This window comes from Balaenoptera physalus (genome assembly GCF_965194825.1).
Source record: "Balaenoptera physalus genome assembly, chromosome: 7".
NCBI lineage: Eukaryota > Metazoa > Chordata > Mammalia > Artiodactyla > Balaenopteridae > Balaenoptera > Balaenoptera physalus.
This window is the reverse complement of record NC_138886.1, coordinates 1,212,276-1,228,144: the sequence shown is the minus strand read 5'-3', so window position 1 is coordinate 1,228,144 and position 15,869 is coordinate 1,212,276. Positions and strand designations below refer to the sequence as shown.

The window sequence follows — 15,869 nt, the reverse complement described above, 5'->3', positions numbered from 1 at the left end:
TCCAGTGTGGAGTAAAGCTAAGTCGACACGTCCCATCGGGATCAATCCACGGGACCACCACATGGGACCGATCTGTGATACTTCTCATAGGGGAGCTCAGAGAGGTGAGTGAGCAGCCCAAGGTCACACAGCCCAGCACAGGCCGTGCTGTGGATGGCCGCACCATCCCAGCGCGGCCGGGCGGGAGCAGCGTGCTGGAACGGGGGAAGCCCAGCGCCGGGCAACCGGCTCAGACCGAGCCTCCCTGCGTCCTGCAAGCCGGGCCTTCCCGAAACCTGCATCTGCCCACCTGCCTCCACTCCCTGCTCCATGCCCACGGCTCCAGCCCCCAACCAGGCGCGCACGCCACATACCTGCCAAGGGCCTATGCTGTGCCGGCCCTGGACCCTGGACCACCCGGGAGGACGCCACCATGGTCTGGGCCCCTGCCATGGTGGATGCCGGGACACACAACCCTGCCTGGCCTCCCCTGTCTGGCTCTCAACCAGACAGGCCTGGGGCCACCCTCATCCTGACCCCGGAGGAGGAAGTGAGGGGAGCCCCGCCCTGTGGGGCCGCCCCCTAGGAGCCGGTCCCGGCCTGGGGAGCGGGGTAATGAGACCCTCGGCTGACCCAGAAGGCCCAGAGGTAGTCACCTCCCCCAGCCCTCTGGACGGACGGGAGACGGAGGCCCCAAGGGGCGGAAGTGTGGCCAGGCCCCCGCCTGTCCCCGCCTTAGCCCGGCCTTTAGCTCGGCATTGCTCTTACTGAAAAGCTCTCAGGGAAAAACACACACACTCAAAACTCTGGCTTCTCCCCCAAACCTCTCATTTCCAGTAACTGTGCAGTTTCCGCTTATCAACAACCGAAACAGAGAGGAAATGGTGGGAGGCAGGTCCCCGTGCCCCAGGCCCTGCTGCTGGGGTGCTGACAGATCTTCCCAGAGGCTGCTGCCCACCTCCTCGCACATGCGTCCCCCCGCGGGCCCTCGACGATCTGCCGGGGCGGCCAGGGTCCAGGGCAGCGCCACAACCTCCTGGCAGCTTCTGGGGCCCAGCATCGGCTGGCCGATGCTGAAACGGGGCAGGGGGCCTCCCCGGGGCCCGGCAGAGGGGCCGCCGCTCGGCTGTGACGCGTGCTGGCCCACGATCGTGGGGTGAAGGAGGCGGGAGGCCGGGAGGGATCCCCGGAGAAGGGGACGGCCCTGGGCCCGAGCGGCACCTTGGCACCAGGCCCAGAGCCGGGGCTCTTCCCAGCCTCCAGCTGCCTGTCCCCCATCCAGCGTGTCTCAGACCCTCAGCCCCTCTCCCAGGCCCACCGCCCTCACACTAAGGCCCATGTGACGACGCGGGACCTGCCTGCACGAGGCCTCGGCTGGGCTGGGTGAGGCTGGCCTTTCGTGCCACCTGTGCGGCGAGAGTTTGTTCAGCAAATCACAGTGTCAACAGAGGGACAAGGGACCGTTTACCCAGCTGAGAAGAGCAACCAATTCAAGCCCTTCAGAGACACACGACTGACACCCAGCCCGGTGACAGACGGAGCAGGAGGGACAGGCGGGGACGAGGCTCCCACACTCACGGAGCCAGGCCAGACTGCGTGCGGCAGGGTCACAACGCGGCCCTTTCTTTGGCGAAAATCCCGACAACAGAGCTGGCCCTGGGCCTGGCCTACTGCCGGTGAGAGCGGCTCCCACCCGGCGCCCACCTGTCTCCGGGCAGCCGTGGGGGTGGGGGTGAGCTCTGTGAGTGCAGGTTCTGGAGCAGCGTTTAGGCCTGGCACCTGCCCCACGAGGACTCCCAGATCGAGGCTGGCGGGGGCTGGGGGCCTGCCCGAGCGACTCGCAGGTTTGGGAACCGCCGTGTAGGCGTTGGAGGTGAGGCCTCTCCAGGGCATCCCCCGCCCCCATCAAGGCCCGCTGGGAGCCAGGACCCCGGGCACTCCTTCCAGGAAACCGTGAGGGCCCCAGAGGGCTGCCGCCATCGCTCAGGCGGAGAGAGGCTCCAGGTCAGACCTCCAAAGACGGCCCCCAGCCCCAGCCCGGAAGAGCCCAAGGCGCCACAGTGCAGCACGTGGCAGGGGGCCCCGGGAGGCCTGAGCCGCAGGAGAGGCCGGACCCTCTGGAGGTGTCCACACCCCACCTGACGGGTGCCCACTCAAGGCAGCAGCTTGGTGTCAGGAAGGGAGCGGAGAGCAGGCAATGCTTAACCTAATACACTCCGAAGTGTGGACGACAGGCTGATGCCCCCGCCCCCAAGCCCGGGGGAGCGGACGGTGAGGTCGAGGGCCCCCTTTCCCAGAATGCTCCCATCGCAGGGGCAGAGGGTGCGGGTGGGGAGGAGACCCTCAGCAAGAAGGGACCACTCAGTGGTGAAACCCTGGGAAGGGGTTCTGTTCCCGTAGTTCCATGCGTCCCAGAGTTGCACAGAGAGCTACCCCCACCTGTGATGCGGGGACCAGCTCGACCCTCCCCACTGGGGCTGAGCAGGTATCCAGATGCTAACACCGCAGGAGGGCCACTTTCTCAAGGGCCCGCGGGCCCCTCTGGTGCCCTGTAGGAAACACGGAGCCTCCCTGAGCCCCGAGGGCCACTTGGAGGGGACCCATCTGTGGCTAAGAGCGAAGGGCCAGGCCCCTGGCCCTCTCTCCTCTCACACGAGGCTGAGTGCCTCCTGCCAGGGGTACACCCAGTAACTCTGAGCTGACCCTGAGGGTCCAGGAAAGGATGTGCTCCCACCCCAGGGAAAGGCCGGGAAGCAGGCAGATGACGTGGGCAGGGGCCGAGGGTCTCAGCCTTGCTCCCCAACACATCCAAAGCCTTACCGCCCACCGCTGCCCCTAGCTGCTCCTCCTGCCTGCGGCTGCACTGCCTGCTGACCTGTCCCAGCCCCTCTGCCCGCTGCCTCCACGGTGGACTCACTCCAAGGTCGCGGCAGGCCTGGGGCACCCGGGCGAGGGGTGCCCACAGCACCGGCCTCGCACCGCAGGCGGTGAAGGCGTCTGCCCTGAAGTCTGGCTCTGAAACAACGAGCCCCCTTCTCCTGCACAGGCCGGGCCTGTGTCTGCCTTGCCCGCCCAGACCCAGCCCCGGCACCTAGTAAGTGCTCAATAAAAGTCCGCTTTCCCCTCGCATTCCTGACGCCGGGCAGGTGGGGCGCTGGCCCTGGAGCCCCGTGTGCCCCTCCTCTGGGCCCGTTGGCGCTCGGCCGGTGCCAGCCAAGGCCCAGGGGCAGGAGCCGAGGCCGCAAGCTGACGTGGAGCCCTGAGCAGGCTGGGACCGCGGGCACGCTGGGCCATCCTAACGAATACACCCAATATGTGCCAGGCCCCACTCGAGGGGGCTCCGTGGCTGCCAGGCGGACGGCCACACAGGCACAGAAATGAGCACCAACTCCTCCAGGAAGCCTTCCGCACATCTACCACCCCCAACACCCACCTCCTCTGGACTTCTGTCCAAGACCGCATAAGGACTAGGAAGCTGGTGCCACCGCCAGCCAATCCCTGACAGTCTCAGGCAGGTCAAGTCCAGCGCCCAGAGGAGCGAGGCACGGACACGCGCACTGAGTGAAAGAAGCCGGGTAAGCGAGAGGAGAGGCGTGACTCCACGCGTGTGAAACGTCCAGAACAGGGAACGCCAGAGACAGACAGCAGATGAATGCTCGCCAGGGGCTGGCGGGGAGGAGAAAGGGGAGCGCCTGTTTAAGGGGTATGGGATTTTATTCCGGGTGATGAAAAAGCTCTGGAACTAGGTAGAGGCGATGGTTCCACAACCTTGTCAATGTACTAAATGCCACTGAAATGTACACTTTAAACGGCTAAAATCATAAAACTTAGGATATGTGCAAACTGACCACCAAAAAGCAAATATCGATCCACCCCCCCCAGTCTAGTCGTCAGCTTCCTGGGTTCTCAGAGAGCAGAGTCGGGGAGGGTGGCAAGGCCTCGAGAAAGGAGATGCCAGGGGAGAAGCCAACAGAAGCCACTCTGGCAAAGGGCCTTCCTCTGCCCGCCAGCCCCTCCTCTGCAGTACCTGTCAATCACTGCTCCCTCTCTAGTGGGTGTGTCCCCAGCCCAGCGGGCCAGGCGGTTAAGGACACCGGACACCAGAGCCCAGAGCTGGCCCCAGACCGGCAGAAGCTGCCCTGCCGCACAGCCAGGTCTGACTCCTGGGCACCTCTCCACTCCACCTCTCCACCTCTCTCCCACCACGCTGCTGCCCACTGCCACCATCCGGGCATCTACAGGCCCATCCCAGGGTCCTGCTGGGATGCAGCTGGAAGGGAGCTCCAGGGGCCACCTAACCCCACACCCTCACGTACAGAGGAGGAACCTGGGGCCCAGAAAGGAGACGCGAGTCTCAGGGGGCACAGCAAACCAGAGCCAGCTGGCTCTGTATCTGCTAGATTGCCTGTGGCGGGGCATGAGGTGGGGCCCACCAGAGACAGCCCCGCTGGGAGCTTCAGGACCGTCAAACACATCCTGACCCACAGTCGTGATGCCCCGAAGCCAGCCACTCATTAAAGCCTCTGGAAAGAGTCTGAAAAGTTCTGGATATGCCCATACATGAAGGCAAAAGCTGATGCAAGCTGGCCTCAGACCCCCACCCCCTTTCCCAGCCTCTTCCTCTCTCAGCCTCAGTTTTCCCCACCTGAGGAAACTGGGGGGTTAGAAAAAAGCAGAGCTGGCCACCACCCCAAGGGGGTATGAGCCTGGTGAAGAAAAGTCTGCCAGGGGTTTTACGAGGCCGGATAAAAGCAGCTGTCTGTGTGTGGAGGCATTATCGTTACATTATCGAGGAAAGCAATCAGGATACTCAATCAACTCTGCAAAGCCACAACTTCCACTATTTATAGACAAGACACGAAGCAGGAAAGGTGCCCTCCCCGCCCCAGGAGGGCGCAACCCCTCAGCCCAGCCCGGCACTGCCCAGTGGGCCCCACCTGCCAGCAACAGCCACGGCCACCCATCAGAGTCACAGTCAATGAGGAACAGAGACAGTCCCAGCTCTCATGGGACCTTCAGACTGCCACCCAGCACTCGGGGAGCGGAGCCGTGACGCCCTCTGGACCTGCCCCCCACCCCTCCACTCCGGCTTCCTGGGGTCCCAGCACCCAGCCCACGCCCCCCGCCACCCAGACCCCCGCTCAGCTGTCCTGATGAAGAGCTTCTCCTCCATCAGCTATTTGCCCTGCCCCACTCTCTTCCAGCTAAGGGCACAGTTTTCTTTTTTTCTCTTTGTTAAAACACGTCACTATTATTTTCTCAATGGAAAAAACGTTGGCTGCTGTACAGAGGCAGGGCCAGGCCCCAGAAGGCACCTTCCTGCAGAGATCGCGTGTTCCTTGATGTCCCTCTGCAGTCAGAGGCAGGAGGTGAAGCTTTCTAGCTGACGCTGTGCGTTTACCGTGTGTTTTTCTAACCCTGCGTCCTTGGAGCCCGGGCGCTGCATAAGCAGAGGAAGTCCTGTACAGACCTTGTTCGCTCTCAGCCTAGGAGTGAGGATGAGAATTAACCTGTTCCTCACCCCCCCCCCACCACGCCTCGCCCAAGGCTCGCAGGTGACTCACTGGAAACAGACCAGGTGACAGAGACGCAAAACGTTCCATCATCCCTCTGCAGCCGGGCAGCCGAGTCACTTCCACCCGACCCTCTGAACCGCCTCTTTTAAGGAAGTTGTCGTCCCCGCCCTGCTTCCTCACAGAATGGCCAGCGAGGGCCCGGGGCAGTGCAGGCAGGATGCGGCAGTGGTTAGGAACACACGCTCTGGAGAAAGAGTTAGGGCTGGGCTCTCCTCTGCGCTGTGTGATGCTGGGGCCAAGTGCCAACTTCTCTGTGCTCCGTTACATGCCTGATTCCCGTGGTTACGGGGTTGCTCCGAGCCCCACCACCGTGCTCACCTCCACCTGACACGTCACGTGTTCATGCTGCCTCTCCTGCCCCCACAGCGGAAAGTGGACTCCATGAGGGCAGGGCCTGTGTCTGCCCTGAGCCCACGGTGCCCAAGTCCAGAGCAGAGCCCAGCACACGACAGGCGCGCAGAACCGCAGAAGCAAACAAGGAAGGCACCGATGGGAGCCATCGTGGGCGATGAAGTCCTCCAAATTGGCCAGCCCCTCCCAGGCAGCACGCCGGCTGGGAGCCAGCAGGCTGCACCTTTCGGGTTCTCTGAATTAACTCATTAGCCAACTAAACACTCTCAGAAGAGGATCCTGAAACCAGCGGCGTCAAGTCAAAAGCAGAAGACGGGGGGGAGACGGGCCCTTGCCCTGTGCCCGCTGCGCGCCCCTCTTACGCAACCTTGCACGGCACCGAGAGATCAGCCGTGGGTCAGCCCCGAAGGACAGACTGGGGGAGGGAGGGGTCTGGATTCAGGTGACCCGATGACCTGAGGTCACGAAGCCACTGGGCAGCAGAGCCAGGCCTCAAATACAGGATCGTCCAAAGCCGAGGGCCACCACACGCTGGCTGGCCGGCCGGACTTCCCTCCCAGGTACTCCGGGTGCGACGACGGTGCACCCCACTTCTGCGATCACCTGGAAGACGCCCTGGTAAAATTCTGACTTTCTCGCAGGCTGGGGGAGCGTCTGAGCCATCCTGGGGCCTCAGCTCCCAGTCCAGCACCGGGCAGCAACCCCCTACCAACAAGCCTTTCCGACGGAAGACGCACGCTCACCCCACAGATGGCAGCCCCCAGAGGCCTTCCCACGCCGCCACCCCAATCAAAAGGAAAGAGGGGGCGCCCACTTCGGTATCTCCTCAGCACTGATGGGGCGGCACGGAGGCTGGAGACGCGCAGAGGGTCGCGGAGACCCGCCTTAGCCTGCCCCCCCGGGCCACCACACGCAGCCACTGTCCAGAGACAGCACTCCGCCCCTGGGGACACGCAGCCTTCCCGCCGCGGCCACTGGCCAGCCGGGCACTGGCTCTCTGTGACTTCCCGGGGGGGCCTTCGCACCAACACGAACCTCTTTTTCCCATCCTGAGCCCTGTAGACACCTGACTGGCAGCTTCTGGGGAAGGCTCCTTCTCTTTCGGGTGGAAACAGATGAGTCACCTGCTATTAAGGCGCCTGGCACAACGACACCACCGTTTCCCACGCCCTGGCCATGCGGGAGCCAGCACATCAACAAGAAAGTCAAGGAACTTTCTGAGGGTCCTGGCTGGATGCTGCCGAGCTGGGACGCACAGCCAGGTCAGCAGGGCTGCAGAAGCCCGCACCCTGACACCTTTGAGGCAAGAAAGTGGCTCCCCCTCAGCTCGGAGAGCAGGGCCTCCCCCACGAGCAGACCGCCCAGGGCCTCCGCGCAACGGTGGGTGATGGGCGAGAGCGGGAAGGCACAGGCCCCGGGGTGGCCGCAGCGCCCCCCGAACTGCCCGGTGAGCCTGGACCCCTGCCTCTCCAGAGCCGGGACCGGCCTGCCGGTCACGGCTCTGATACCCTTGCCTCCCACCCGGGGTGCCCAGTGGTGCGGCCTCTGAGGACGGCGCTTCCGTTCATCTTCCAAGTGGCTCTGTGGGGTGTGCACAATGGGGTCTCTGTGTGCCGAGCCCGGCCGGGTGCCAGGCCAGACAGGCGGGCTTCCTGCCAAGGGGGGGGGCGGGGCGCTGGGCCCAAGGGAGGAGAAAGGCCGGCACCACAGCCCTGATCCCTGGCCGTCTTGGGGGGCAGGACTCCCAAAGTGCCCAGGCTTGGAGAGCGGGAGAGCATGTCCCCGTCCCCCTGAAGTGCCTCACTCTGAGGCCAGCGAGTAAGCTGCAGCAGCCTGTACCCCAAGGCACCCCCTTCCCCGCCCCGGCAACACTCGGCTGGAGCTTTGGCCCCGGGAGGCCCCGGGCTGTCCCGGCTCCCCGGTCACACAAGAAGAGACTGCTCCCACTTTCCCCAGCACAGCACTCCCCCCCACCCTCCCAAAGCCCTCTGCAGAAACGCGGAGGCTGCCCCCCGCCCCTACACAGAGACACACACACACCCCAGTGAGCTGAGCGGCCAAGCTGTAGCAGGAGCTCGAGGGGCGGCAGGGAAGGAGTCTGCATTCTGGGAAGCCACGCATAATTAATCACCCAGCATTAATCCACCTCCCCAACAATAGCCACTGCACTTCCACTGAATCCCAGCTGTCGGTCTCTGAATGAAAGGAAACAAGATTTAGGGCATCAAGCGTCGGTGAGGCTTCTGCAGGAGAAAAAGGCCCCCAAAAAGCAAAAAAAAAAAAAAAAAAAAAAAAAGTAGTGCGCATTCATTAGTGTCTGACAAAGACACAATGCGCTTTGTCCATTAAACTGCTCACAGACCTGCTTAATTGGCTTCAGTCTGGGGAGGGTGGGAGGCAGTGGAAGGAGGGGGCTGCTTGCCCACTGGCTGGGCAGGCAGTGAGCCCGGGCTGGGGGTTGTCAAGGGAATGGGTCCCCAGCAGTTGGAATGAGGGCGCGCCAACTCGGCAGCCACTTGGGCAGCCTGGGGAGGGGGGCGTTTCTCCAGCCACCAAGCATCTCCTCATTATTCCCATCAGGGACAAACTCAAGTTGAAGGGCATCAGCCACAGCAGAAAAACTTCCCTCAGGCTGACTGGTACTCAGAGGCAGGCGGCCAGACAGTAGATTCTAACCAGATTACCCGACCACAGACCTCAGTTCACAGCTGAGGACCCAAGGCTGGGAAGGTGAAGGGCCAGCCGGTTAGGAGGCCAGAGCTGCAGATGCCAGGACAGAAACCAAGTTCCTGGCAGGCACTCCCACCCCCACACCCAACGGAGGTGGGCACAGCCAACAAGACGAGTTCCAACTTCCCTTCCCCAACCTCACCTGAGGCCAGAGAGAAGTAGGCGGGGAGGGCAGAGGGCTGGGAAGGGTGGGTTTGGCTTTGAAATAGTCAGTTTCTTGCTGTGAGGCATCACCTGCCCAGGAGGCGCTCACCTGCCCCGAAGAGGTACTCCCTGGTTGGCAGGGCGGAGAGGGCCGGGCCTCTCTACAGATGCTCCAGAACCTCCCTGGCAGGTCAAATTGCTTCTCAGGGACTTTGGAAAGAAATGGGGTACCAGCGATTCCCACCCAGCTCCCCGGGAGCCTGAGGTGGCCCACAAAGGAGCGCTCCAACCTCCATGGGCCAGGCCAGCTCCACACGCAGCATAATTGCTGGTGATTAAGTAATTGCCAGACTTTGTCCAATAAAACTAGCACGTGACCGCGCCCAGCCTTCTGGGCCATCTCCAGAAGACAATGGCCTAGTGTTCTGTCCCTGCTGGCCCGCTGCAGAAGCCAGGGGCTCTGCTCCCGACAAAGCAACAGGTCCCTGCAGGGGCGCATACTCACACACAGGCCTCCGTGCCGTTGGGGAACACTTCACACTTCCCGCCATTCAAGCAGGTCTCGCTGGGCTGGGAACATCGCAGGCCTGGGGAGAGGCAAAGGGAGACGTCAGCCTGGCCAGCACCCCAAGGGGCACTGTCCACCCCTCACCTCCTGTCATGGGGTTGCTGGGGGTCGGGGGCCCCAGGAAGCTTGGCATGAACCCCAAGGGGATTCAACATTCCGCCCAGAGTTCTGGGGTCAGCAATGGAGGGAGGTGGTGTGGTGGGTGGCGGGTGGCTAGGTCACGCTCAAAGTGGAGGCGGGGTGGCCTGAGACGCCTCGGGGACAGCAGTGGAGGAAAGCTGGGATGACCCCGGGCCACGCTCCCAAAGTTCTCACTCCCCGCCCCGTCTTCACTGTGGACCCTGGCTGGGCTGGGGCCCCTATCCAACCCCCAGGATTGTCTTGCTGTTCAGACAAGTTCTTCGAGGGGGCGGCGCTGAGTGGGGGGTGGGCAGCCCTGGCCACACTCAGCTCCTCCGCTCGTGGGAAAATGCGACAGCTGCAAGGCCCGCTGCCCCTCCCGCCAACAAAGCGCCGGCCGGAGGAATCAGAGCGGCCCATTGTCGCGCCAGGGCCGCCTCCTGGGGCACCGGGACTGCACCCCGGGGACCGGGCCGCGCCTCCACCGACACCCAATACCAGCTCCCCAGGGCGGGCATCTTCAGTGGCAGCCCCCCCACACACACACCCAGGGGAGGGGAATGAAGACGCTTCATTTGGAAGGAATTCGACCCCATTCCCTGGAAGGGGTCAACTAATCAAACCCTTCCCTCTCCCTCTTACCAGGGCTATGTAAATTAAGCCCCCCATGGGGGCCGGGGCGGGGTGTGACACGGAACCCTATCTTCAGGAACCTAGGAGCTAATACTCCCTCCAACTTTTAGGAGAAGAGAAAAATTAATCACCATCCGATTCCTCGGAGATCCTCTTGATGTGAAGTGGAGAGAGGGAATGACCGACACCCCCTCCCCGCCGCCCCCCCCGCAAGGTTTCCAAACTTGAACTCCACAAAGTGAAAGTCCCACAAGTAGCAGCTGTCTTCCGCACACACACACCCACCCCCCAAATTGTGAGCCGGGATGGGGGCAGCGACCCGGCGTGGGGAGGGGACACCGCGGGCGGGGCGGCCAGGAGCCCGGGGACGCCTGGGTCCGCGCCCCTCGCCCCGGCCCTGCGCAAACTCTCTTACTCGGGAAGGAGGCCGGGCCCGCCGGGCCCGCCCAACTCCCCTCTGCCCACCACGCCCGGCGGCCGGATCCGGCAGTGCGGCTCCGTAAAGACCAGCGCGGCGCCCCGGACCCCACGCTCCACGCTCCACGCCCCAACATCCGCCCCCAGCGCGGGCAAGAGGCGAAGAAAAAAGATAAATGGCCCCAAAGCAACAGGAAACCAAAACCGACTCGATTCAAATCGAAAAGTAGTAGGCAGCTCGTCCGTCCGCCCCGGCGGCGAGCCCCACGCGCGGCTGGCGAAGGGCGAGCCCAGGACTGGGTCTCCCGGGCCCCCAGAGGCCCACGCCCGGCTTCAAACCCGACTTCAAACCCGGCCCCAAACTCGGTTCCAGGCGCGAGCCGCCTGAGTCCGCCCCGATGGGGCAGGCGGAGCGGGGGAGGGTCAGTCCTTCTTCTCGAGCCCGGGACTCCGGCCCCTACCCTGTCCCAGGTCGCCCGGTCCCCCTCCCCACCCTGGCCGCCCGCTCCCAGCCACCCGGGGCGCGCGCCTAGGGCGCCGCCAAAAGTTTCCGAAGGCGCGGAAAGTTGCGGGCTCGCGGCGGGCGGTCGCCTACCTCGTGCGGCGAGCGCGGGCAGCAGCGCCAGGCAGAGCAGGGGCGCCAGGAGAGGCGGCATGCCTGCCCGCCGGCTGCCCGCTGCGTCCGGTGGCGGCCTCCTGCGCCCGGCCGGCGGGGCTCGGGCGCACACGCGCGCGCCGGACTGTCCCACGGGCGGTGGCGGCCCGCTACTGCCCTCTCCTTCCTGGCTGGAGGGCGACGCTGCGCTCTCACGGCCTCGCCGGCCCGTCTCCGCGCCCACGATCGTTCCTCCGCTGCGCCCGCGCCCCGCGCCCCGCGCCCCGCACCCCTGCGCTCCCTCCCACGGCCGAGGCACTAGTGAGGCGCTGGGCCGCCGTGCGCTCCGCCCCCGCCCCGCCGGCCCCGCCCCCGGGTCCCGCCCCCGCCGATCCCTCCGCAGCCGTCGCCCCCTCGCTGGCCGCGCCCCTCCGCGCGCCTGGACCAGTCCTGCGCCTCCTTGGTGTGGGGCGCGCGTCCCGAACCCGGGTCCTCCGGGGTTGGGGGCCGCGGCGGTGCGGAGCGGGGTCGGGGCCCTGCCCTAGGGACTACTTCTCGTTCGAAAGTTTTCGGAAGCCAAAAGTTTGGTCCGTGACGGCGGAAGGATCCGGCTCTGTCCTCAGCCGCGCTTGGCGACAATTGACAACGATTTGCATCTCAATAGCGGAGGAGGCGCGGGGCGAGTGGGGAAAGGGGAGCCTGCGGGAGGCCGTGCCCCGCGAGGAGCTGGGCCCCGGCAGGTGGGGAGGAGCTTCCGAAGCCCCGTTTGGGGGACCCTGGGAGGCGGGCTCTGGGCGAAGTCGCGCCCTGGGCGAAGTCGCGCCCTCGGCAGTTCTGGGTGCACCCCTGGCCCGGGGCTCCAATCTCAGGAGCCCGTGGTCGCAACTTTAAGCCTCTGAGAGATCGAGCCCAGACACCCGTGGCTGTGAAGTTCGGGGCACTTGACCCTGAGGGATGGTGGCACCAGGGCCGCAGCCTCTGCAAAGGGGGCTCTGGGTGCCCCAAGGAAGCATCCTGGGGCCAATGCCTGGCCAGGCGGACTGCGCACCAGCTCCCCCGGGAGGGACCCGCCTCTAGACGCCCCTTGGTCACTGTTCTACCCCTTCTCGGGCGCCTCCAGCCTAAGGAGCCCGGCAAAGCACCCGTGGGCCGAGCAGACCTAGTGCTAGCACTCACGCAGCCCTGGGCCCCTCCCACGTGCTCCTGCCGGATGATTTATTTCTCCACCACGATGCCAGATTTGGACATCCTGTGCCAGCCCAGGTTAAGTGCTGGGCGTCCAAAATGCCTGCCATAGACTCTACTAAACCAAAGTTTACAGCCTCGCACTGGGTACAGACTCCGCCCTGCGTTGGGGCTGGGGGTTTCCTGGAGTAGGTGATACCAGAGGGGAGCCTTAAAGGCTGAGAGGGACCTAGCAGGGTAAAGGGTCCCGGGCAGGAGAACCCTCAGGAATGCAGAAATCCCAGAGGCTGGCTGAGAAGCAGCCCTTGCCAGGGAGGCCCAGAGAGGTGGGCAGAGTGGGGTTGCCTGGTCGTGGGCAGATCGCACACCTGACCCCATCCCGCCCTTCTTGGCACACCTGTTGCGGGGCACTGGTGGCAGCTGGGCTGCTGCTGGGAGCACAGGAGGGACAGCCGGTCCAGGCCCCTGGGCAGCTGCCGCTGGAGCCACCCTGGCCTGCAGCCTCCCAGAAGCTGGCGGCGCTTCTCAGAGCCCAGGGTAACTTCTCTTGGGGTCGGTGCCCAGGAGAGAAGGCGTCTGGAGACAGCAGAGATGTTTACAGAACGGCAGCCTGGAGGAACAGATTTTCCGTAGAAGGAAGAGGGGGGTTGCGAAGTCCCTCCCATGCCTCCCTCCAGCTCACAGTCTCAGGGCTGTGCACACCACAGGCCCCTCGTCTCCCGGGGATGGACTGAGGACCTCAGTCCAGGCGCTCCTCCGGGGCGGCCGTTGCCTGTGTGCCCTCCATCAGAGCTAGCATCTCTGCCAATAGGCCCCAGGCCAAAAGTGAAGGCCCACCCAGCCCTGGCTTGGGGGCAAGTTCTCACCCTTCCGTCAAGGGACAGCCCTGGCGGAGGGCGCTCGGGGGGAAGGGAGTCTTACCTGGGTCTGCCCGGCTGTGCCCAGTACCCAGGAGCTGGGCGCTCTCATTAGCCCGTGGTACAGACAGCGCAGCTAGGCCTCCCAAGCTTCTAAGCCCTGTGCCACCTGCTTCCTGGGATATCCCATGGGCAATTGGGGCCCCCGAGGAGACCCTGGGAAAGCCAGAAGTGCCTGGGGCTGGGGAGGGGCTTGTGTGAGGCCAAGGACAGGGCCTGGGCTGGGCCTCCCTCCCCTCCAGGCCCTGGCAAGTGGGCACGGAGCTTTTTCATTCACAAATTCACAAATTAGGCCGGGGATTTCTGGCCTCCCCTTCTCCTCTCTTTATCAAGCTTCCCAGGCCAGGGGGTTTGAGGGAGGAGAGGACTGGGGGTCCCCATGGCCTAGATCCTGGGGACCTTCTCTTACAGGATGGGCAGCCTAGGGGCAGCCCTGGTTGGGGGATGTTGGGGAAGATAAGGAGGAACAGGGAGGGGAGGGAAGTTTGGGGTGCTGGCCGCTTCCAAAGCCCAATGGGAGGGTGGGGCCTGGGATGGCCAGAAGCTGAATCAGGGTACAGCAATGGGACACCCCTTTGGGCTTCCTGCCTGGCTTACGTTGGGCGCTGGGGCCAGGTTCGCAGGGAAGTCCCCTGCACAGGCCGCTGAATGAAGAGCCCCCAAGCTGTCTGAAGAACCTGGGACCAGGGAGGGTGAGGCCGCAGGCCCGGCTCCCAGAGGTGAGTGTCCAGCAGCCACTTTCTTCTCCAGGGTCCAGCTTGCCGGGCCCCGAGGGGGAGAAGGCCCTCACGCTCCACACCCCAGGCTGAGCTGGGTCACTTCCTCTGTCTCTTGCCTCCAGAGATACAGGGATGCCATCGTCAGGATGGGCTGAGCTGACGTTGGCCCATTCCTGCCCCGCAAAGAAAACCCACCCGAGCCCCCTCCTACAGGGGGTCCAGCATGACTTGGCCTGCTTGGTGGGTGGGGGAGCATGTTTAAAGCTCCCCCCGATTCTAAGGTGCAGCCAGGCTGAGACTCCTGGTCCTGGGCCCCCAGCTCCTCTCTTTCCTGCAACAGTTGTTCTTGGCACTTCAGACGCGTCCCTGTGACCCCCGCAGCCCGGGGGGGCGGGGTAGCGTGATGCGCGTGACTTTTCCGAGACGCTGTGACAAGACTGGTTCTGGGTCACCCGGGTCCCCGCCTGGCTCTTCAGCAGGCAGATGGGCTCCGGGAGCCCGTGGCAGGCTGTCTGTGACCACGAAAGGGCTGCTCCCACCCTGCCCTTGTGGGCTGCTCGCAGGTTGGTGTGGGTGATGGTGGCCCTGAGGCAGAGGAGACGGGGTGTCGGGAGGAGGGGTGAGGGCTCGGGGGCGGGCCTGAGACTGGGGGGCCTGTGATGGGCACACCAGCCTGACCGGGTTGGGGGCATACCAGCCAGGGCAGCTGTGGGGCGATTCCAGAACACCACGGGTAGGGCTCGTCCACCTTTGGAAGTTAATTGTCAAACGTATCTGAACTGCTTGCAGAGAGAGCCCAGGGGCCTGAGACGTGTCCAGCCTCCTACCCCACCACAGCCAGGCCCAGGCCCGGCGCCAGACCCTGGCCAGCAGGCCCACTGAGGGACCATCACTGCTGCCTGGGCTCAGTCTTCTCCACTATCAAGAGATTTCCAAAGTCCTGTCTACCTTTTTCTACTTGAAACCAAGCCAGAACATTTCCAGAGGTTTGAGCGTTTTTCCCGGACGTGGTTTCAGTGGCTGTGTGGCGTGGCTTCAGGTGGACGGGCCAGGGCTGTCTCCCCAGCCCCCTGTGCTGGACCCCGGGCTGGGCGTCCCTGTGCGCTTGCGCGTGGAAGCTCCGCTAGTTCCTCGATGTTCTTTCCCAAGGTTGGATTCAGGCCGACGTTGGAGGGCTTCCCCTCATCCTGAGAAGGGAAGGGGCAGGCCGGGGTCTAGAGTTTGCTTTCCTGCCCGCCCTCGCCCCCAAGCAGGGATCCACTGTCGCCCAGGCCCAGATGTGCACCCACCTGTCTGTGCTGGGAGTGGGCCGGTTGGGGCCACCTGCAGGTGCCAGCATTTCCCCTGGGCCAGCTTTGCCAGGCCTGATGGGGGAGGCCCCCTCGTGCCCTGCATCCCAAGCCACCTGCAGTGGGTCAGTTCCCCGCTCTGCTGTCTGCGTGTCGTGTCCTCTGCTGAAATGACCCCACCCTCATCGGCCTTCACCTCCTCCGGGAAGCTGTCACAGAGCCCCTGGGCCTCCCAACTCCTGCACCGTCATACGGTATTCCTTGGGGGGTACACGGTCCCGGATGTAGGGACCTGTCACTGTGTGTCCTGCCCCCTCCAACAGACGCAGACTGACCCACGGCTAACAGACGGCTCCATGATGCGGGACCCTGCACCAGGCCCTGCCCTGCTGAGGGTCCTGCCCACCTGTCACCCACAGTGGTCACTCCTTGCAAGCCCCCAGGCCTCTTGGCAGCTCAGGGCCAGGAAGCAGGTTGGCTGTGAGCCCCCCTGCTGCCCACGAAGCCCAGGAAGGAAGGTCAGCATCCCAGAGGCGGGCACAGAGCCTGGGGAGCGTGTTGCCCGGGCAAGTCCCCGACAGGTAGCTGCCGCCCTGAGCAGGTGAGCCGATGCGGCTGGCTGGTGTGGGCTCCGAGGGCCGCAGGA

General features: G+C 64.5%; 1 protein-coding gene across 3 annotated transcripts in view; it reads right to left on the bottom strand.

The window, feature by feature from the left end:
- The window catches only part of NOTCH1 (notch receptor 1), a 47,017-nt gene extending 35,597 nt beyond the window's left edge, over nt 1-11,420 (bottom strand). For 2 of the 3 annotated variants that reach the window (XM_082469548.1, XM_082469550.1), the window contains exons 1-2: nt 11,048-11,420; nt 9,286-9,367 (exon numbers count right to left, since the gene is read on the bottom strand). In XM_082469548.1, coding sequence (XP_082325674.1) covers nt 9,286-9,367; nt 11,048-11,174 — 209 coding nt within the window. In that variant the 5' untranslated portion in view covers nt 11,175-11,420. The remainder of the gene's footprint in view (nt 1-9,285; nt 9,368-11,047) is intronic. The other variant, XM_082469549.1, reaches the window with a different exon arrangement.
- Between the last annotated feature and the right edge of the window lie 4,449 nt (nt 11,421-15,869).